Source organism: Mauremys reevesii, linkage group 22 (assembly GCF_016161935.1).
Source record: "Mauremys reevesii isolate NIE-2019 linkage group 22, ASM1616193v1, whole genome shotgun sequence".
Classification (NCBI taxonomy): domain Eukaryota; kingdom Metazoa; phylum Chordata; order Testudines; family Geoemydidae; genus Mauremys; species Mauremys reevesii.
The window spans coordinates 22,455,808-22,478,437 of NC_052644.1; the positions used below are offsets into that span (position 1 = coordinate 22,455,808).

At 65.0% G+C, this 22,630-nt stretch overlaps 1 protein-coding gene across 1 annotated transcript in view; it reads left to right on the forward strand.

Moving 5' to 3' along the window:
* Positions 1-22,630, forward strand: part of SHANK1 (SH3 and multiple ankyrin repeat domains 1) — a 38,566-nt gene that overhangs the window by 8,348 nt on the left and 7,588 nt on the right. The window contains 17 exon segments of the mRNA XM_039511076.1: positions 916-1,145; positions 2,930-3,133; positions 3,641-3,712; positions 4,046-4,154; positions 4,268-4,419; positions 5,961-6,128; positions 9,455-9,571; positions 9,670-9,747; positions 9,937-10,003; positions 10,732-11,026; positions 11,820-11,986; positions 13,303-13,416; positions 13,855-13,930; positions 20,725-20,807; positions 20,975-21,099; positions 21,373-21,508; positions 22,052-22,135. Coding sequence (XP_039367010.1) covers positions 936-1,145; positions 2,930-3,133; positions 3,641-3,712; positions 4,046-4,154; positions 4,268-4,419; positions 5,961-6,128; positions 9,455-9,571; positions 9,670-9,747; positions 9,937-10,003; positions 10,732-11,026; positions 11,820-11,986; positions 13,303-13,416; positions 13,855-13,930; positions 20,725-20,807; positions 20,975-21,099; positions 21,373-21,508; positions 22,052-22,135 — 2,257 coding nt within the window. The 5' untranslated portion in view covers positions 916-935.

The window sequence follows — 22,630 nt, forward strand, 5'->3', positions numbered from 1 at the left end:
GGGCTGCGTCCCAGCGCCGGGCGAGGGGTCCCCGTGTACCCAGCCCCCACCCCAGAGGGGCCGCGTCCCAGCGCCGGGCGAGGGGTCCCCGTGCACCCAGCCCCCACCCCAGAGGGGCCGCGTCCCAGCGCCGGGCGAGGGGTCCCCGTGTACCCAGCCCCCACCCCAGAGGGGACGCCTCCCAGCGCCGGGCGAGGGGTCCCCGTGTACCCAGCCCCCACCCCCGAGGGGCTGCGTCCCAGCGCCGGGCGAGGGGTCCCCGTGTACCCAGCCCCACCCCGAGGGGCTGCGTCCCAGCACCGGGCGAGGGTCCCCGTGCACCCAGCCCCCACCCCCGAGGGGCTGCGTCCCAGCGCCGGGCGAGGGGTCCCCGTGTACCCAGCCCCCACCCCAGAGGGGCCGCGTCCCAGCGCCGGGCGGGGGGTTCCCGTGTACCCAGCCCCCACCCCAGAGGGGCCGCGTCCCAGCGCCGGGCGAGGGGTCCCCGTGTACCCAGCCCCCACCCCAGAGGCAGGTGTCTTTCAGCAGGTGGTAGCGGAGTTTGGGCCCAGGGCTCTGACCGCTCCGATTCCTCCGTCCTTCCCGGGCTAATTTTAGCCAGTGGCGGGAGCGAGGAAAGTGGGGCAGATGTCCCAGGGCGTGGGGGGGGGGGCGGGACTCGGGGAGGGGCTGCTCCAGATTGCTGGGCCCCAGGCGCTGAGTGGAACTGGGACAAGGATCCACAAAGTCACTCGCCAGGACTGAGGGGACTGGGGGGGGGGGTCAGGGAGAGGTGAAGGGGGGCAGGGGAGAGCAGAGGGGGACAGGTTTATGGCTCAGTGCATGGGTCTGTGTCGGGGAGGGCAGCCTGCTCCCCTCTGCCCCCCATGCTGACCCCCCCATCTCTCTCTCTGCCCCCTCCTGCCCCCCCACCAGCTGGCCTGTGATGCGGGACGATGCCCCGGAGCCCCGGGTCCAGCGAGGAGGAGAGGGTCTCGGAGTATCCCGAGGGGGAGTCGGACTCCGAAAGCTCCCGCGACGGCCCCCCCGGCGCTAGCCCCGGCCCCCTGGACCACAGGACCCAGGGGCCCCCCATGTCGGTGCCCGACGACGCCCGCTTCAGTATGATGGTCTTTCGGATCGGCATCCCCGACCTGCACCAGACGGTGAGGGGGGGGGGCTTGGCTGGGGGGGGGCTCCCCAACCCGCTCCCGACGACAGGGATATGGGGGGGACATCCCTGATCTGCACCACGTGGTGATGGGCGGGGGGGTCACGGTGCATGGGGGGGGGAGGAAGGAACCAGAGAGGAGGGTCCTCCATGGAAAATGCCCCTTGCACTGCCCCCCACCACAGGGGGTGGGGGGGGGGAGAATTACCCCAGCTCCTCCTCCCCCTGACTAGCCCCCTCCCCTCCCGCAGCTTCTCCGCTCCCCCTTTCCCTCCCCCCAGCCTCCCCCTCCCCCATCTCCATCTTTCTTCTGTCCTTGTATCTCCCCCCACCCTTATGGCTCCTTTCTCCCCTCCCCCGCCCATTCTCCGCTCCCCGCCCCCCTTCTCCCCTCCCCCCATTCCCTGGGGGGGTCATTAGCGGAACTGGATGAATCCTGAGCTCAGCAGGATCTGGAGCAAACTCACCCCCCCCCTCAGCTGAGAATTCAGGGCACTGAGCCAGTGTCAGCTGAACCCCCCCCGCCGGGCCCTTTGATCTGGGGCTGGGGGGGGGGGCAGCTGCAGTGCAGGGGAGCTGTGCCCCCTGCGGGTGCCTGCCCCCCTTCCCCTCTCCCCACGGGCACCTGCCCCCCATTGTCTGTCATGTGCCCCCCCGCTTGGGCCTTGTCTCCGACTCCCCCCTCCCGCACAGGCAGGGGGTGGGCCCCATTCTTGCCCCGGGCACTGGGAGGGGGGGGTCCCGACCCCCAAATCCGTCCCCTCTCTGCTCACGGGCGCACCATGGAAACGGTTGCTATGGATCACCCATTGTCATCTCCCTGGCGACGGGTCCGGTCCTGCTGGCACTGCCGGTTGCCTAGGCCCCTGCCTGAGCCTGGGGGGGAGGCATCCGTGGGGGGGGTTGGGACAGGCTCCCACTAGGGGGCCTCAGCTGTAGGGAATGGGGTGGGGTCCCAGCAGGGGGGCGCTTCCCTCACAGTCAGCACCGGGCGAGGGGTCCCCCTGTAAACCGTCCCACCCCAGAGAGGCCACGTCCCAGCGCCGGGCGAGGGGTCCCCGTATACCCAGCCCCCATGCCCCACCCCAGAGGGGCCGCGTTCCAGCACCAGGCAAGGGGTCCCCGTATACCCATCCCCCACACCCCACCCCAGAGGGGCTGCGTCTCAGCGCTGGGCGAGGGGTCCCCATATAACCAGCTCCACACCCCAGATGGGCTGCATCTCAGTGCCAGGTGAGGGGTCACTATATATGCAGCCCCCGTGCCTCACCCCAGAGGGGCTGCATCCCAGCGCAGGGCAAGGGATCCCCATATACACAGCCCCCACGCCCCACCCCAGAGCCAGCCGCATCCCAGTGCAGGGTGAGGGAGCCCCATATATGCAGCCCCTGTGCCCCACCCCAGAGGGGCTGCAGCCCAGCGCAGGGCAAGGGATCCCCATATACACAGCCCCCACGCCCCACCCCAGAGCCAGCCGCATCCCAGTGCATGACGAGGGAGCCCCATATACGCAGCCCCTGTGCCCCACCCCAGAGCCAGCTGCATCTCAGCACCAGGTGAGAGGTATAACCAGCTCCTCACTGCAAAGGGGCCGCGGCCCAGCACCAACGAGGGGTCCCTGTCTACTCAGCCCCTGGACCCCACCCCAGAGGGGCCGCTTCCCGGAGTCGGGATCCCCATCTAAGCAGCCCCCACCCCAGAGGTGGTCGCATTGCCGTGCTCCACACACACCCCCTGCAGACTCAGGCCTCCCTGCCCACTCTCTCCCCCCCCCCCCAGAAATGCCTGCGGTTCAACCCCGACGCGGCCATCTGGGTGGCCAAGCAGCAGATCCTCTGCACTCTGAACGAGAGCCTGAAGGACGTGCTGAACTACGGGCTCTTCCAGCCGGCCACCAACGGGCGGGACGCCAAGTTCCTGGACGAGGAGCGGCTGCTGCGTGACTACCCCCAGAGCTTCGAGAAGGGCGTGCCCTACCTCGAGGTGCCCCGCCCCGCCGGGGCAGCGGGGGGAGGCCTCCGGGCACAAGGGGGAGGGGCTAGGTGGGCAGGGGAGGGGCTACAGGTGCAAGGGGAGGGGCTTGATGGGCAGGGGAGGGGCTACAGGTGCAAGGGGAGGGGGTGGATGGGCAGGGGAGGGGCTACAGGAGCAAGGGGCGGGGCTTGTTGGGCCGGGGTGGGGCTATGGGCCCAAGGGGTAGGGGTGTTGAGGGAGGAGGGGGGTTCTGGGCCCAAGGGGTAGGGGTGTGGGGGGTTCTGGGCACACGGGGAGAGGCTTTGTGGGAGGAGGCGGAGCTCTGGGCACAAGGGGGAGGGGCTTTATCAGAGGAGGCGGGGCTTTGGACACAAAGGGGGCGGGGCTCTGGGCACAAGGGAGAGAGGCTTTGCGGGCGAGGCCGTAGGCACGGGGGAGGGGCTATGGGGTCACAGGGTCAGAATCTCCAGCTGAGGTGACCCCCCCGTTTCCCCTCTTCCCCCCCTCCCCCCCCAGTTCCGCTACAAGACCCGGGTTTACAAACAGACCAACCTGGACGAGAAGCCGCTGGCGAAATGGCCCACCACGGTGATTGGCCTGGCCCCGCCCCCGGCCCCGCCCCCTGGCCCCATACCTGGCCACACCCACGGTGCCCCACCCCCGGTCTCACCCTTGTCCTCCCATTGTCCCTCCTCCCCGCTCTCACCTTTCCCTGCGCCTCAGTGTCCCCAGCATTCCCCCTCCCTGCCCCCCTCTCACCTCTGTCCGCCCCAGCTTGGTACCAGGGCTGGCAGCCTGGTACCGACCGTGCTGACCCGGCACTGCCCTCTGTGGTCACCCAGCCGCCGTCCTGAGAACCGGGTCCCCCCAACGCCCCCCCAGTCTCTCACCGGTCCCTGCTCCCCCACCCCCACCCCACAGACTGGCCTGAAGAAGTTCCTGGAGTACGTGCAGCACGGGGCAGCGGAGAAGGTGGCGCGGCTTCTGGACAAGGGCCTAGACCCCAACTACCACGACTCAGACACGGGGGGTGAGTGTAGGGATCGGGGCCTGGGGGTCTGCGGCCGGGTGCAGGGAGGGGGCGGGGGCATCCCGCCCTCCCTGCCTCGGCGGTGACGCCCACCCTGTGCTCCTCCCCTGCAGAGACCCCCCTGACGCTGGCAGCCCAGCTAGAGGGGACTGTCGACGTGATCCGGCTGCTCTGCCTCGGGGGTGCCCACATTGATTTCCGGGCACGGGACGGAGCCACCGCGCTGCACCGGGCAGTGTGCACCCGGCGCTACGCGGCCCTGACGGTACAGAACCCGCCACGTCCCCTCACCGCGCTGCACCGGGGCGGCCTGCGCCCGGCGCTGGGGGGCCCAGAGCGGGATGAGTGTGGCTAAAGGATCTGTGCGGAGAGCAGGTGCCGTGTGGATGGAACTGTGTGGTGGCTGCAGCATGCAGTGGGCAGGTTGTTGCAATGGCCGTTGCAGTGCATGTGCAGTACATGAGTGCAGTGTGCATACACACAGTGTGCGGTGGGCAGGTCGTTGCAGTGTGCGTTGTTGCGGTGTGTGTGCAGTACACAGATGCTGTGTGCACACAGTGTGCGGTGGGCAGGTTGTTGGAGTGTGCGTTGTTGCGGGGTGTGTGCAGTACACAGGTGCTGTGTGCACACACAGTGTGCAGTACACAGGTGCAGTGTGCGCACGCCCAGCGTGCGGTGGGCAGGTTGTTGCAGTGTGCGTCATTGCGGTGTGCCCGCAGTGTGGACGAAGCAGATGTGTGCAGCGTGTGATGGTGCAGGGAGTGTTGGTCTGTGTGTGTGTGTTTGTGTATTATTGCGGAGCACCCATTCTGCTCTAGCTAAGGCGGGCAAGCTGTTTCTGTTTCAATGATGACTCTTCTTTAGTGCTCTCAAATCTGCACGCTTACTTGGGTGCCCTGGTAACGTGCCTCGGGGGGGGGGGGTCTGCAGACACAGTCCCCTGGAAACACCCCAGCATTTCTTAAGGTCGAGAGATTCTACCAGTATGATTTACACCCAGGCAGTCGTTGTGGAGGTTGCGTGGGCACGAACTGTACCATGGCATTTCCTGGCTGTCAGACGTTTGAGTGTCACTGCGTTTGTTGCTCTGGACCCAGCCAACCAGGGCTCTGCATTAACCGAGTCCTTTCTGTCTTGGAATAAAGTATGACATGGCGGGCACGCAGTGCGCATGCAGTGCAGTGTGGGCCGGCACAGTGGGCATGCAGTGACAGCGAATCGCGTGTGCAATGCTGCGTGTGCAGTGTGTATGCAGGGTGTGCTGGTTGTGCGCAGTGTGGGATGGATGTGCCATGAGTGCTGCCAGTGGGCATGCAGCGAATAGTGGGTTTTGTGCATATGCAGTGTAGTGTATGCAATGCATGTTGTGGGTGTGCAGTGCACTATGGGCTGGCAACTGGGCATGTAGTGTCAGCAGTGTGTGCTGTGCAGTGAACATGGAATGAACATAGTGTGTGCTGGCGCAGTGCGTATACAGTGCGTGCTGACGCAGCAGGCATGTAATGAATACAGTGGGTGCTGACGCAGCGCGTCTGCAGTGTGCGCTGCACAATGGGCACACAGCGAATGCAGTGGTTGCTGACTCAGAGGGCACGCAGCAAATACAGTGTGCGCTGTGCAGTGAGCGATGAGGCAGTGGGCATGCAGAGAATGCAGTGGATGCTGTGCAGTGCGTGTTCAGTGCACTGCACTGTGTGCGCCACGTACGCTGATGCAGTGGGTGTACCGTGTCTGCAGTGTGCCTGGGTGGACATTGCCACCCCATCTCACCCCCCCCACTCACATCTTTGCTCCTTGCCTCCCCAGGCGTTGCTGGACCTTGGGGGCTCCCCGAACTACAAGGACCGTCGGGGCCTCACCCCCCTGTACCACACAGCCATGGTGGGGGGCGACCCGCGCTGCTGCGAACTTCTGCTCTACAACCAAGCCGACATCGGCACCGTGGACGAGAACGGCTGGCAGGAGATCCACCAGGTCAGAGCCCGCAGACGGGGACACCCCCTTCCCTGCAAAGACAAGCCGAGACAGGGAACCCCGCGAGCGACCCGTCCCCTGTCGTCCAGTCCCAGCTCCCGGCAGTCAGGAGTTTAGGGACACCCAGAGCACGGACTCGCCCCCCTGACCGTCTTGGCTAATCGCCATTGGTGCATCTACCCTCCGTGAATGTATCTTTGAAGCCCAGTTCTGCTTTTGGCCTTCACCACTGTCACGGACTCACAGATCCCCCCCGTGCGGTCAGTGGGGGGTGCCCCCTTCAGTGCGACAGCCCTTCTCGGGGGGCCGCTCTCCCTCGGGGTCCGGCCCCTCCACCTCCTGGAGCCGCCCCTCCCTGAGCCTCAGCGCGTCTGTCTCTGCTGTGGGCCCCCTCGGGGAGTCCCCGTGCTCCAGACCCCTGGGCCTCCCCCCCCGAAGGGGCGGATGCCCCCTGCTCTCTAGCCCGGAGCGACTCAGCCAGCGTAACACAGGAGGGTTATTGAGCGTTGAACCCAGCGCAGGAAACTCTCCAGCCTCAGGCCTGGCCCCCCTCAGCCCAGCACGTCCCAGTCCCCCTGCAGCCAGGTGGGCTCTGCCTGCCCCCCCTCCAGCCCCGAGCCCCCTGCTTCCCAGCTGGGCATGTGATACCCCCGGCCCCAAGCCCCCCCCTCTGTCCATTGTCTTCTCTCCAGGGAAACAGGGTTGTAAACAGGAAGGCCTGGGACTCCTCTCCTCTCTGCCTTCCTCTGGCCCCTCTGGCTGGACCCGGCTGATCAGGTCACCAGGGTCCTCTCTCCGCAGCCCATTGTCCTCCCCCTGGCCAGAACCGGCTGTGACTCCTGAGCTGGGTCTCCATCCTCCAGGCCGTCGGCCGGGGTCCCAAGTTCCCCTCCCTCTGCATGCAACCCACTGGAAAACACAGAAAAACCCAGAAACCCCCCCCCACTTCGTCACAACCACATCCCCTGGCGAGGAGTTCCACAGATTGACTGTGCGTTGCGTGAAGAACTACCCACTTCTCGGTTTGTTTTAAACCGGCCGCCTGTCAATTTCATCGGGTGACCCCTCATTTGTGTGTTACGCAAATGGGGGTAAATAACACTTCTCTACTCCCTTTCTCCACGCCAGTCACCATTTTATAGATCTCTGCTGTATCCCCCCCGTTAACTGTCTCTTTTCACGTGGAAGCCGTTCCGTACCCTTAGTAATTTTTGTTACCCTTCTTTACTTTTTCCAATTCCGATGTATCTTTTTTGAGATGGGGCGACCAGAACTGCACGCAATATTCAGGATGTGGGCGGACCACAGATTTATATAGAGGCATTATGATCTTTTCTGTCTTATTATCTATCCCTTTTCTAATGGTTCCTAACAATCTGTTCCCTTGTCTGTCTGCCGCTGCACTTTGAGCAGACGTTTGCAGAGAACTCTCCACAATGACTCCCCGATCTCTTCCTTGAGTGGTAACAGCTAATTTAGACCCCATCATTTTGGATGCGGCGTTGGGATTCTGTTTTCCAACGTGCGTTACTTTGCATCTATCAACACTGAATTTCATCTGCCATTTTCTTGCCCGGTCACTCAATTTTGTGAGATCCCTTTGTAGCTTTTCGCAGGCTGCCTGGGACTTAACGATCGTGAGTAGTTTTGTATGGGCTGCAAACTTTGCCACCCGTTTTTCCTGTTCATTTATGAGTATGTTAAACAGCACTGGTCCCAGTACAGATCATTGACCCCCCCCCCCGACTATTTACCTCTCTCCACTGTGAAAACTGATTCTTTTCCCTTTCCTATCCTTTAACCAGTGTCTGATCTGTGAGAGGAGCTTCCCTCTTATCCCAGGACAGCTCACTTTGCTTAAGGGCCTTCGGTGAGGGACCTTGTCACAGGCTCTCTGAAAATCTAAGTACATTATATCCACTGGATCCCCCTTGTCCACGTATTCATTGACCCCTTCAAAGAATTCTAATAGATTGGTGAGGTGCGATTTCCCGTTACAAAAGCTGTGTTGACTCTTCCCCAACAAATCATGGTCATCCGTGTGTCTGATCATTGTGTTCTTTACTAGAGTTTTTACCAATTTGCTACTGAAGTCAGGCTTAACGGCCTGTCATTGCCAGGATCGCCTCTGGAGCCTTTTAAAAAAATTGGTGTTACATTAGCTGTCCTCCAGTGACCTGGTAGAGAGGCTGATTGGTTACATCCCATAGTCCATACTTCTGCTGTGTCATAGTTGACTTCCTTATGAACTCTTGGGTGATTCCTGTCCGGTCCCGGTGACTTGTTACTGGAATTGTTCCAAAACGTCCTCTATTGACACCTCAATCTGGGACAGTTCCTCAGATTTGTCACCTAAAAAGCATGGCTCAGGTGTGGGAATCTCCCTCACACCCTCTGCAGTGAAGAGCGACGCAAAGAATTCATTTAGCTTCTCCGCAACGGGCCTTGTCTTCCTTGCGTGCTCCATCAGCACCTCGATTGTCCAGGCTTCCCGCTTCCGATGTACTTACAGCACACGTGTGTGTGTGTGTGTGTGTGTGTTGGTAATTGCTTTCAACTTCTATCTTGGCCTGATTATACTTCGACAACTGACTTGACAGAGTTTATGTTCCTTTTTCTTTTCCTCAGGAAGATTTGACTTCCAATTTTTAAAAGCTGTCTCTAATCGCCTCTCTTTGATGTTTAGCCAGGGTGGCATTTTTTGGTCCTCCTAGTCTCTTGAATGTGGGGTGTGTATATAGTGTGAGCCTGTATTACGGTGGTTTTAAAAGGTTCCCATGCAGTTTGCAGGCATTTCACTCCTGCGACTGTACTTTTTAATTTTCACGTTAATACTGCGGTGGGTTTTTTCTGGTGTTTTCCCCTCCACCTCTCGAGGATGTGAAATGTAACCGTGTTATGGGCGCTGAGCAGTTCAGCTGCATTCGGCTCTTGGAGCAGAGGCTGTGCACCACTTGGGACTAAATCAAGAATCGCCTCCCCCCCCGTGGGTCCCAGGACTCACCCGATGAGGACACCCCCCACCTCCCAAAAAGAGACCCTCTCAGCCAGACCCCCTCATGAGAACCCAGCCAGCCAGCCCCCCTGCAATGCTGCCACATCCTCCGCCCCACACCAGTAGGATCACCCCCATGACGAGGACCTCCCTCTGATAGGAACCCCTGCCCCCCCCCACTCCGGACCCCACATCGTTTCAGGAACCCCAGCCCACATTCACTCACCCCTTGGCCTGGAGCTGCCCGGCCCATGTGGGGAAAGGGGGGCGGGGTGTGACCCATTCAACGCCCCCCACACCTCTGTTGACGTGTGTCTGTCTTGCCACCCAGGCCTGCCAGCACGGGCACTCCCAGCATCTGGAACATCTGCTCTTCTACGGGGCCGAGCCGGGAGCCCAGAACGCCTCCGGCAACACGGCGCTGCACGTTTGTGCTCTCTACAACAAGGTGCGTGTGTGAGACCGTGCCCGTCCCCCACTGCACAACCCCCCCGCTGTCCTCTCCCCCTCGGAACACGCCCCCTCTCACCCCACATCCTCCTGCAGGAAAGCTGCGCCCGGATCCTGCTCTACCGGGGGGCCGACAAAGAGATTAAGAACAACGGTGGCCAGACGCCTTTCCAGGTGTGTGTGTGGGGGGGGCAGGATGAGGGGGTGGGCAATGGGGTACAGAACGGAGGGTACACAGCATGGTGCAGGGGGAGGTTGTGGGGCAGGGTGCCTGGCTTTAGGGGTGCAGGGGGGGTATTAGGGGGGACATGTAAGGGGGGGGAAGCTCTGATCCATTCCCCCCCATGGTCCCCCCCCCCCCAGGTGGCTGTGATTGCTGGGAACTTCGAGCTGGGGGAGCTGATCAAGAACCACCGAGACGCTGATGTGGGTGAGTCGGGGGGGGGGGGGTCCCAGCATTCAGCCACCGACCATGCCCCCACCCCAGGGAGAGCCCCACCCCCACCCCCCCGAACCCCCTCTGTGGAGAGCCCCCCAACGTTAAAAAATCAGGTGCCGCACCCCGGCCGTCAGGGGACAATGGGAAAACCAAGATATGAGAGCGGGGAGGGAGGGGCCTGTTTTGATGTTTGACCCCCCCCGACCCCTGCAGGTGGGCGGTCAAATGTATCGGGTAGGGGGATCTGGACCCCCTGCTGTGGGAGGACCTCACCCCACATCTGCCCCTCCCCTGCTCAGCAAATCACTCTGCCCTCACCCAGCCCCCCACCAGTTCCGCCCCCAGCCCCCCTCAATTCTGTTCCTGTCCCCAGGTCCGCCCCCCCTTAATACTGCTCCTGCCTCCACGTCCACCCCACAATTCTGCCCCCCCCCCAGCCCCACCGTCCCTCCTGCAGCCCCTGGGGATCTTCACCCCCCTCTCCCAGGCCTGGGGCGGTAGTGGGGTCCCCCCTCCCAGGTTGGTGTTGGGGGACAGCGCCTCACCCCGCCTATGAGAACGGGGTTGGCTTGTGGCGGAGCGGCAGGGAGGGAGAGCGCTGCCTGCCTCCTTCAGCCCCTGTGATTGGCTGCCCACCCCTGAGTATTTCCCCAGGACTGACTCCCCGCAAGCCTGCCCTCCCCATCCCCGGTGCCCCGCCCTGACGCTGTGCCCTGCAGTCCCGTTCCAGGAGTCCCCGCAGTACGCAGCCCGGCGCCGAGACGGGGGGCGCAGCCTGGGGGTCCCCCACCTCCTCCTCCGGGCCAATAGTGACACCAGCATGACCGTGCCGGACTGGATGCTGTACGGCTCCCCCGCCGCGCCCCCGCCGCCGGCCACGGGGGCCGGGCAGGCCCCAAAGGTCACCACGGGGACCCTGCGCAGCGCCAGCAGCCCCCGCGGCGCCCGCACCCGCTCCCCCTCCCGCGGGCGCCACCCCGAGGACGGCAAGAGGCAGCAGCGTGGACGCCCCAGGTACCCGGACGCCTGGGTTCTCTCCCTGGCTCTGGGAGGGGAGTGGTTAGAACAGGGGGGGCTGGGAGCCAGGACTCCTGGGTTCTCTCCCTGGCTCCAGGAGGGGAGAGGGATCTAGTGGTTAGAGCCGGGGGGGGGGGGCTGGGAGCCTGGACTCCTGGGTTCTTGTCCCATCTCTGGAAGGGGAGAGGGATCTAGTGGTTAGAGCAGGGGGGTTGGGAGCCAGAACTCCTGGGTTCTCTCCCTGGCTCCAGGAGGGGAGAGGGATCTAGTGGTTAGAACAGGGGGGGCTGGGAGCCAGGACTCCTGGGTTCTCGTCCCATCTCTGGAAGGGGAGAGGGATCTAGTGGTTAGAGCAGGGGGGGTTGGGAGCCAGAACTCCTGGGTTCTCTCCCTGGCTCCAGGAGGGGAGAGGGATCTAGTGGTTAGAACAGGGGGGGCTGGGAGCCCAGACTCCTGGGTTCTCTCCCTGGCTCTGGGAGGGGAGCGGGGTCTAATGGTTAGAGCAGGGGGGGCTGGGAGCCCAGACTCCTGGGTTCTCTCCCTGGCTCTGGGAGGGGAGTGGGGTCTAGTGGTTAGAACAGGGGGGGCTGGGAGCCCGGACTCCTGGGTTCTCATCCCGGCTCTGGGAGGGGAGAGGGATCTAGTGGTTAGAGCCGGGGGGGCGGGGGCTGGGAGCCCGGACTCCTGGGTTCTCGTCTTGGCTCTGGGAGGGGAGAGGGATCTAGTGGTTAGAGCCGGGGGGGCTGGGAGCCCGGACTCCTGGGTTCACGCTGTCTCTGTCTCTCTGCAGTTCTAGCGGTTTCCCCAGGGACTCGGCGGCGGGTGGGACCCTGAACAGCCGGGGAATGAAGCGGAAGCTTTACTCGGCCGTGCCGGGCCGAACCTTCATGGCCATGAAACCCTACCAGGCCCAGGCAGAGGGCGAGCTGTCCCTCAGCAAGGGCGAGAAGATCAAGGGTATGCTGCCCGGACGCCGGGGTTCTATCTCGGGGAGGGGGCACGTGCTCTGAGTGCAGGACTGGGACCTGGGGTCTGTCCCCAGGGAAGGGAGTGGGTCCAATGGGGTGGGGGGGACCCGGCCGGGGGTCAGGACTCCTGGGTTCTCTCCCCAGCTCTGTGCTGAGAGGCGGCGCTGGGCGTGTTTGCTGGTCTGGGGGAGTGTGGTGGGTTCTAGGCGCGCTCTCTGCATGGGAGGGGTGTGGTGCCTCCTGGGTCAGGGCCTGCGGGGGTTTGGGGGGGCTGAGGGCAGCAAGGGGGGCTGTTGTGGGGAGAGACTGTCCCAGCCATGGGAAGTGTGCGGGGAGGCTGGGGGTTGTTGGGGCAAATGGGGGTGCAGGGGGGTGGATGGGGGTTTTGGGGAGCCCCGCTCTGACCCACACTCTCCCCGCAGTGCTGAGCGTGTGGGGGTGCAGGGGTGGATGGGGTTTTGGGAGCCCCGCTCTGACCCGCGCTTTCCCCGCAGTGCTGAGCATGTGGGGGTGCGGGGGGTGGTGGATGAGGGCACGGGGGGTGGATGGAAGCGCAGGGGGACAGGTGGGGATTTTGGGGGGCCCCGCTCTGACCCGCGCTCTCCCCGCAGTGCTGAGCGTGGGGGGGTGCAGGGGTGGATGGGGATTTTGGGGAGTGCTGAGCGTGTGGGGGTGCAGGGGGGTGGATGGGGATTTGGGGGGCCCCGCTCTGACCCGCGCTCTCCCCGCAGTGCTGAGCATGTGGGGGTGCAGGGGTGGATGGGGATTGGGGGCCTCGCTGACCCGTGCTCTCCCCGCAGTGCTGAGCGTGTGGGGGTGCAGGGGGGGGATGGGGATTGGGGGGCCCCCGCGGGCCCGTGCTCTCCCCGCAGTGCTGAGCGTGTGGGGTGCAGGGGTGGATGGGGATTGGGGGCCCCGCTGACCCGTGCTCTCCCGCAGTGCTGAGCGTGTGGGGTGCAGGGGCATGTGGGGTTTAGGGGCAGGTGGGGTTTTGGGGGCCCCGCTGACCCGCGCTCTCCCGCAGTGCTGAGCGTGTGGGGTGCAGGGGGGCGTGTGGGGTGCAGGGGGGCAGATGGGGGTTTTGGGGGGCCCCCGCTGACCCGCGCTCTCCCCGCAGTGCTGAGCATGTGGGGGTTCAGGGGGGCATGTAGGGGTTCAGGGGGGCAGATGGGGGTTTTGGGGGGCCCCGCTGACCCGCGCTCTCCCCGCAGTGCTGAGCGTGTGGGGGTGCAGGGGGGCGTGTGGGGTGCAGGGGGGCAGATGGGGGTTTTGGGGGGCCCCCGCTGACCCGCGCTCTCCCCGCAGTGCTGAGCGTGGGCGAAGGCGGGTTCTGGGAGGGGCAGGTGAAGGGCCGGGTCGGCTGGTTCCCCTCGGACTGCGTGGAGGAGGTGCAGACCAAGGCACAGGATGGAAAACAAGGTACCAGCCCCCTGCCCCCCGCAACAGCTGCCCCCATTCCCCTCCCTCCTGCTCCCCACCACTCGGACCTTTCTCCCCCCTCCCCCCCGCTCCCAGCTGCCCCCTCCCCCGCCAGGCCCCAGGGGGCGGGCCACCCCCCCCAGCCCCCCCCCCCCGGCCAGCCCCCCCAGCCCCCCACCCCCGGCCAGCACCAAGCCTCTGCTGGCACCTGGTGGCTGAGGGGGGAAATGCTTCTGGGGGGAACAACGTGGCAGGGGGGAGCCCTGGGCTGTCAGCTGGGGGGGGGCAGAGGATAGCAGGAGTGGGGGGACGGGGGCAGAGAGATGGCGCATGGGGGTGGGCAGAGGGCAGCCGATGCATGGGGATGGGGGGCAGGGTTCAGGAAATGGGGGAGGCTGGGGGTGTCCCCCCCCCGCTCACCCCCCCATTCCCTTGCAGAGAGCCGGAGCGACAAGGCCAAACGCCTCTTCCGACACTACACGGTGGGGTCCTACGACAGCTTCGACGCCCCCAGGTAAGATCCCCCCCCCCGGGTCACCCCCCCCCGCCGCCCCCAGCCCCTCTTCCCAGGCCCTGTCTGCCGGGCCGGTCGCAGGCCGGGCCGGGTCTGCGGGACAGCGAGGAGAGACCCCGGCTCTGGGGGGGTCACTCAGGAGCGGGGGGTCAGGGTGGGGGGCTGGGAAGTCAGAGGTGGGTGTGGGGGGAACGGAGGTTTGGGGTGCTGGGGGTTAGGGGTCGGTACTGCAGTGTCTGCCTAGGGGCTGGGGGGGGGGCAGTGCCCCTTTCTATCTGGCTGGGAGCCCAGCATGGTGTCCGCTCCGTGCGGCACCTCAGAGACCCCCCCCCCCCCGGATCCCGGAAGGGGCCCCGGGCTGGGAACCGGGAGAACATGGGTTCCATATTGTGGGGCAAGGAGGCAGCCCCGCCCCATAGTGCAGACGCCCACACCCCATCCGGGGGGCAGGGCAGGTGCCAGGCGTCCATGCGGGGACCAGGGGCGCCGGACTCCTGGGTTCTATCCCCAGATCACCCCACAAGCTGCAGAGTGGGGAGGGGGCCTGGCCCACAGCTCAGGGGAACGACTGGGGGGGGGTGTCTCTGGTGTGGGGGGGTTGTCTGCCCCACCGTGTCCCGTCCTCCAAGGGCATCGGGGACCTTCCCCCCCCTTCCCTGGCAGGGCCGATGGGCCGCTCGCCATCTGCCGGCGCAGATGGGACACAGCAGGGAGCCCCCCACCCCGAACCTGGTGTTGGGAGGGGAGCCAGAAATGCTGCTTCCACCAGGCCCCCCCCAGCTCTGCCAGTGCCCCTCACTCCCGACCCGCAGCCCCTGCTAGCCCAGCCCTGACCCCCCCAGCTCCTGCCAGTGCCCCTCACTCCTGACCTGCAGCCCCCTGCCAGCCCGGCCCTGCCCCCCCAGCTCTGCCGGTGCCCCTCACTCCTGACCTGTAGCCCCTGCCAGCCCAGCCCTGACCCCCAGCTCTGCCAGTGCCCCATACTCCCGACCCGCAGCCCCTGCTAGCCCAGCCCTGACCCCCCCAGCTCTGCCTGTGCCCCTCACTCCCGACCCGCAGCCCCTGCTAGCCCAGCCCTGACCCCCCAGATCTGCCAGTGCCCCTCACTCCTGACCCGCAGCCCCCTGCTAGCCTGGCCCTGACCCCCCCAGCTCTGCCGGTGCCCCTCACTCCCGACCCGCAGCCCCCAGCTCTGCCCAGCCCCAGCTCTGCCAGTGCCCCTCACTCCTGACCCACAGCCCCCTGCTAGCCCAGCCCTGACCCCCCAGCTCTGCTGGTGCCCCTCACTCCCGACCCGCAGCCCCTGCTAGTCCAGCCCTCCCCCCCCTGGTCTGCCAGTGCCCCTCCCTCCCGACCCGCTGCCCCCCCAGCTCTGCCAGTGCCCCTCACTCCTGACCTGCAGTCCCCTGCTAGCCCAGCCCTGACCCCCCCAGCTCTGCTGGTGCCCCTCACTCCCGACCCGCAGCCCCCAGCTCTGCCAGTGCCCCTCACTCCTGACCCGCAGCCCCCAGCTCTGCCAGTGCCCCTCACTCCTGACCCGCAGCCCCCCCAGCTCTGCCAGTGCCCCTCACTCCTGACCCACAGCCCCCCCAGCTCTGCCAGTGCCCCTCACTCCCAGCCCCCTGCTCGCCCTGCCCCCGCACCAAGCTGTGCGTTCACCTTGATTTGCTCTGCACTCCTCCCCCCCCAACCCCCCAAGGACTCTCACATCCCGGCTCGGGTGTTTCGGGCGCGGGCACCGTCTCTGCACCATATCCCGGCAAACGTCCTTGAGGCGAGCTGACGCTCGGGCTGCTGCTGAATCTAGGGCTGGGTGGGGGGGAGGTGGGGTGGTTGGGCCTCTTGGAAAGCGAGGGGGGTGTCACTTGGGGTCAGACGCCCCCTGGGGAGACCCTGCCCCGGACGCCCCCTTTGCACCAGCGTGTGCCACCCCTCCTTGCACCACGGGGCGTGTGACCCAGTTCGTGTTCACCCATTTGGTGAAAAGGATTTTCCAGCTGGGCTCCAGGCCGAGACCCCCCCTCCTCCCCCCCCGATCCTGTGGGGAACCTCTCCCCCAGGGCCCCCTCACCCGGCGCCAGGGGACAGCGCGTGAGGCCAGGGCGCGGGGGGCATCCGGGAGCCAACCCACGACCACGCGGGCGATGCTCTGACCCAGCAGGGTGGTGAGATGGGGCCAGAGGTGTCTGGGTGAGTGGAGTTGGGGCGGGGAGTGAGGGGGGTAGTTAGGTGAGTAGGGGCTGGCTGGGGGGTGAGGGGCACAGGGTGTGTTTGGGGGGAGGGGCGTGTGGGGGGCACAGCGAGATGGGGGCCAGGGAGCTCTGGTCTTTGCCCCGCCCCTCTGTGAGGGGTATGTGTGTCAGTGGGGTCGGGCTGAGTGTTGGGGCTCTGAGGGCCCGCAGGGGCTCAGGATCGGCCCAGAGAGTAACAAACAGGGGCTAGAAAGGGCAGGCCAGGCGTGGGAGTGGGGCCGGGCGACCGGGAGCTTGTGAGGGGGGCAGGGGGGAGTCAGATGGGGACAGCCAGTGTGGGGGTGGATGCCTGAATCCAGCACATTTCCCCCCCCCCCCCCCGCTGAGCCGAGATGCGATCTCACTGGGGTGGGGCAGGGCTGGGTATCCGGGGCCCCCGCGCCCGGCGCCAACGGGCTGGCTCGCTGGATATCCGGGACCCCTCCCGGCACTGGGATGGCTGGCTCTGTGGGGCACGGGGCGCCGGGCGCAGGGCGCCGGACGGGGCTGTGTGTGGTGTGTGGGGGTGGGGGGCGCCGGGGACCTCGGCGCCCGGCAGGCTGGCTCTGTGTGTGTGGGTGTGGGGGCGCTGGGGAGGGGCCCTCCGCCGCGCCGGGACGGGCTGGCTCTGTGTGTGGGGGGGGGCGCTGGATATCCGGGGACCCCTCGCCCGGCGCCGGGACGGGCTGGCTCTGTGTGTGGGGGACGCTGGATATCCGGGGACCCCTCGCCCGGCGCCGGGACGGGCTGGCTCTGTGTGTGGGGGGGACGCTGGATATCCGGGGACCCCAGCCGCGGCTCTGCGCCTCCGTCTCCCCGCAGCCTCCCCCGCGGCCGGGTCGGTCCCCGCCGCCGCCGGAGCCGAAGGGGTTAACGGAGCCGGCCAGCCGGAGCGCAGCGGCGGCGCAGCAGCGTCTCTGCCTTGCGCGTCCTGCCCCCACTCAGCCCAACTCCCCTCCCCAGTCCCGGCGCTGCCCGCCCGGCTCCGGCCCCAGTTCGCAGCCGGTGGGGGCCATGATGTGAGTATTGTGCGCCCCCCCCTCCCGCGCCGCCGGGCCCCCTGCGCCGCCGGGCCCCCGCTGCTGGCGATGGCGGGGCGCGATGCAGGACCCAGCCCCGCTCTCCTCCAGCTGGCCCGCGCTGGGGCCTCGGCGCCGGAGTGTCTGGTACATCTACAGGTAGGGCCCCCCCCGCGCAGCGCAGCGCCCCCTCCCCTCCCCTCCCCTCCCCCCCCCGCGCAGCACCGCCCCCCCCCGCGCAGCGCCGCCCGCCATTCACAGCCAGCTCCATTCACTCCAGTCATTCATCCCCCGCGCTGCCCGCCCGCCCGCTGCGCACCCGGGGGGGGGGACGCGCAGCGCAGGCTCGGCGCAGCGCTGCGCCTCCCGCGGCCCCAGCACCATCACCCCCCCCCCGCGCCACTCACCCACCCGCGGGCCTGGCGGCCTGGGGTCTGCGCAGCCCGGTGTGTGTGTGTGTGTGTGCGCGCCGCGCACGTAGCCAGCTCTGTGTGTGTAGCCAGTGTGTGTGTGTAGCTGTGTGTGCGCGCATGGCCAGCTCTGTCTGTGTGTGTGTAGCTGTGTGTGCGTTGCTCAGGGGTGTGTGCGTAGGCAGCTGTGTGTGTGTAGCTGTGTGTGTGTATGTAGCCAGGTGTGTGTGTGTGTGTGTTTGTGTGTGTGTAGCCAGCTCTCTGTGTGTGTGTGCGTGCATGGCCAGCTCTGTCTGTGTGTGTGTAGCTCAGGTGTGTGTGTGTGTGCGTAGCTCAGGGGTGTGTGCGTGTGTGTATGTAGCTAGCTGTGTGTGTAGGCAGCTGTATGTGTGTGTAGCCAGGTGTGTGTATGTGTGTGTGTAGCCAGGTGTGTGTGTGTGTGTGTGTGTGTAGCCAGCTCTGTGTGTGTGTGCGTGCATGGCCAGCTCTGTCTGTGTGTGTGTAGCTAGCTGTGTGTGTAGGCAGCTGTGTGTGTGTAGCTGTGTGTGTGTGTATGTAGCCAGGTGTCCGTGTGTGTGTGTGTGTGTGTAGCCAGCTCTGTGTGTGTGTGTGTGTGTGTGCATGGCCAGCTCTGTCTGTGTGTGTAGCTCAGGTGTGTGTGTGTGTACATAGCCAGCTCTGTGTGTGTGTAGCTGTGTGTGCGTAGCTCAGGGGTGTGTGCGTGTGTGTATGTAGCTAGCTGTGTGTGTAGGCAGCTGTGTGTGTGTAGCTGTGTGTGTGTGTATGTAGCCAGGTGTCCGTGTGTGTGTAGCCAGCTCTGTGTGTGTGTGCATGGCCAGCTCTGTCTGTGTGTGTGTGTAGCTCAGGTGTGTGTGTGTGTGTACATAGCCAGCTCTGTGTGTGTGTAGTTGTGTGTATGTAGCCAGCTCTCTCTGTGTGTGTAGCCAGCTGTGTGTGTGTGGCCAGTTTTCTGTGTAGCTCTGTGTGTGTGTGTGTGTGCATAGCCAGCTGTGTGTGTGTGTGTAGGTAGCTAGCTGTGTGTGTGTGTAGCCAGCTCTGTGTGTGTGTGTGTAGCTAGCTGTGTGTGTGTGCGGCCAGTTCTCTGTGTAGCTGTGTGTGTGTGCATGCGCATAGCCAGCTCTCTGTGTGTAGCTGTGTGTGTGTATCCCTCAGCGTTACAGTGGGTGTGTAACTTGTGTGTGTTTGCGTGCACACACACCTTTGTATGTGTGCATCCTCCTGAGGGCCCAGCTCTCTCCTCCTTGCTTCAGAGACTCTGTTTCTGCAGCTGCTGCTTAACTGAGTTGTGTGCTCAGATTTGGGTGGGAAGATGCTGTGTGTGTGTGTGAGCTTCTAGGGAGGGATGTGAGTGTGTGTGTGCCCTATGTGGGGGTAGGGGTGTGTGTGAACATACCAGAATGCACAAGTCTCGGGATGGGGGGAGGGTCACAAATATGCACGGGTCGGTGCACAGGTTGTGCAACCAGTGTTGGAGGTGGCTGCCTGGGGGCCTGCTCAGACAGGAGGGAAATGCAGATTGGGGGTCCCCTAGGGGTGAGGCTACTGGCAGTTCAAGGCGGTGATGCCAGTGTGATGCCAGTGTGGGCTGCCAGTGTGGGCTGGCAGTGCCCCGGGGGAGGTGTGCTAGCCATGGAAGCAGTGAGAACACACTGCAAGCAGTGAGGAGGGGGAAGGTGTGATAGCAGAGTTCACGGGACCCTCCTCGGATCTGTGGTTGCAGTAGGAGCGCACAGCGGATGGTCTGTGATTGCAGTGAATGCGCACTGCAAAACGTGTCTGGCATCTGTGATTGAGTGCACTGCTAACAGTGTGTGGGGCGGGGAGGTCTGATCGCAGGGAGCATTTGTGTGTGGTATCTTTGATTGCAGTGAAAGCACACTGCAAATAGAGGGGGACATGTAATTCCAGTGCAAAAGGGGGTGGGTGTCTGATTGCAGTGTGGTTGTGTGATGAGAGTGAACACACTGTATGCAGCACATGGTGTCTGTGTGCAGTGTGAGCGCTCGGCACACAACTGCTTCTGGCCCAGCAGTGGGCAGCATGGACACCATCTTCCCTACAGTCTCAGGGTGAGGGCACTGCATGCAGTGCGGGAGAGGGGCTGTGATCACCCTGCACACCGCATGTGTGGGGCTATGATTGTAGTGTGAGTTGGGGACATTGGAACATGGTGGGATTGTGATTGCTGTGTGAACTCACTGCATGCAGTGGTTATCTGTGATTGTAGTTAAAAAAGGTAATAATTGGAGATATACCAATCTCCTAGAACTGGAAGGGACCTTGAAAGGTCATCGAGTCCAGCCCCTGCCTTCACTAGCAGGACCAATTTTTGCCCCAGATCCCTAAGTGGCCCCCTCAAGGATTGAACTCACAACCCTGGGTTTAGCAGGCCAATGCTCAAACCACTGAGCAATCCCTCCCCCCATTTTTTTTTTTAGTTAGAGTTCACTGCACCCAGCGGGGGCATCTGATTGCAGTGTGAGCACACTGTGCTGGTCTGTGACTGCAGTGAGAGGGCACTGCACACAGCTGGGAGGTCTTGTGAGTGCACTGCATGCAGCATGTGGGATCTGTCCCTGCAGTGTGAGCTCCCGGCATGTGAGGGTGATCCAGTGGCGCACTGCAGGGAGGGGTGATTGCAGTGCTCGCGCATGGGGGTGATTGCAGTGAGCGCGCACTGCACGCAGGGAGGGGGTGATTGCAGTGAGCGCGCACTGCACGTGGAGAGGGGGCGATTGCAGTGAGCGCGCACTGCACGCAGGGAGGGGTGATTGCAGTGAGCGTGCACTGCACGCAGGGAGGGGTGATTGCAGTGAGCGCGCACTGCACATGGAGAGGGGGGCGATTGCAGTGAGCGCGCACTGCACGTGGGGAGGGGTGATCGCAGTGAGAGCGCACTGCACGCAGGGAGGGGCGATTGCAGTGAGAGCGCACTGCATGCAGGGAGGGGGTGATTGCAGTGAGCACGCACTGCACGCAGGGAGGGGTGATCGCAGTGAGAGCGCACTGCATGCAGCCAGGCTCCAGCCAGTGTCCCTGGTGTGCAGTGGGGTCCATAGCTGTGGTGTGGGGCGGGGGCGATGAGTGCTGATGAGGCCCCCTGTCTTTTGCAGTGACTACATCATTAAGGAGAAGACGGTTTTGCTGCAGAAGAAAGACAACGAGGGGTTCGGTTTCGTCCTGCGTGGAGCCAAGGGTGAGGGGGTCACTGTGCTGGGGGCTGGGAGCAGCCCAGAAGGGAGCCTCGGAGGGGGCCCATGGGGGCGTCTGTCCCGGGGGCAGGGGGCAGTGGGAGGAGCTGCCCAGGGGGATTCCCCAAACATCCTTCCCCTTCCCGCCGCTGACCCCGCGCTCTCCCCACAGCGCAGACCCCCATCGAGGAGTTCACGCCCACCCCGGCCTTCCCCGCCCTGCAGTACCTGGAGTCCGTGGATGAGGGGGGCGTGGCCTGGCGCGCCGGCCTCCGCATGGGGGACTTCCTGATCGAGGTAACGGGGGTGGGGGGGTCACTCCCCACCCCCTCCTGTCACGAGTGGGGGGGCTGGGGAGGGGCTGGGGGAGGGGCACCGGGGGCTGGGGAGGAGCAGGGGCTGCGGGTCGTGGTGAAGGTCGGGCACCGGCAGGGCTGGGGGAGGGGAGCAGGGGGCTGCGGGTCGGGAGTGAGGGGCACCGGCGGGGCTGGGGGAGGGGAGCAGGGGGCTGCGGGTCGGGAGTGAGGGGCACCGTCTCCCCTGACCCTGTCCCTGTCCCTTGCCCCCCAGGTCAACGGGCAGAACGTGGTGAAGGTCGGGCACCGGCAGGTTGTGAACATGATTCGCCAGGGGGGCAACAACCTGATGGTGAAGGTCGTCATGGTAACCAGGAACCCTGAGATGGAAGAGGCCATGAGAAAGAAAGGTGCCGCCTCCCCCGCCCCCCATTACCTCCTCCCACGGGGGGGGCAGGACTCCTGGGTTCCACCCCCGGCTCCGGGAGGGGAGTGGGTTCTAGCTGTTAGAGCAGGGGCGGGCTGGGAGCCAGGACTCCTGGGTTCTCTCCCAGCTCTGGGAGGAGTGGGGCTGGTGGTTAGAGCTGGGGGCTGGGAGCCAGGACTCCTGGGTTCTCTCCCAGCTCTGGGAGGGGTGGGAGCTAGGAGCCAGTTCCCAGCTCTGGGAGGGGAGTGGGGTCTAGTGGTTAGAGCAGGGGGAGCTAGGAGCCAGGACTCCTGGGTTCTCTCCCAGCTCTGGGAGGGGAGTGGGGTCAGGTGGTTAGAGCAGGAGGGGGCTGGGAGCCAGGACTCCTGGGTTCTCTCCCAGCTCTGGGAGGGGAGTGGGGGCTAGGAGCCAGGACTCCTGGGTTCTCTCCCAGCTCTGGGAGGGGAGTGGGCTCCTGTGCTTGGGGGTGGATCTCAGTGTCTTTCCTTCTGTCCCCTCACCTGGGAGCCCCTTTGCCCCCCTACAGCGGCTCCCCAGCAGACGAAACGACTGCCCCCCCCAGCCATCTCCCTGCGCTCCAAATCCATGACCTCCGAGCTGGAGGAGATGGGTAAGCGGGAGGGGTGGGGGTGGGGGAATTGGGAGGTATGTGGGGAAGGCTCTGTGTTGGAAGTGGGGAGGGCTGAGGGGGCTGTGGTGGGGCGGGAGGTCCCGAGGGGATGGGGAGGGGTCTGTGGTGGGGGCAGGGGAGGGGTCTAGTGGGGAGGGTCCCCAGAGGTGATGGGGGAGGGGTCTGTGGTGGGACGGGGGAGATCCCCCGGAGGGGTGCAGGAGGTCTCTGTTGGGGGGGAGGGGTCTCCTGGTGTGGGGGAGGGAGGGATCTCCGCTGGGGCAGGGGTCTGTGGTGGGGGAAGGGCTCTGGGGCAGGACTTTCACACTCTCTGTCTCTCCCACCCCCTGGCCCTCTGGGACCCGGGACCCCCTTGGCACCTGGCAGTGGAGAAAGGTATGTCCCCTCCCCCTGGTCAGTGCCCCCCATCTCCGCCCGGGGTACCCCTGTCCGAATCCCTGGTGTGGATTGGGGGCAGCGGGGGGGCTGAGGGGA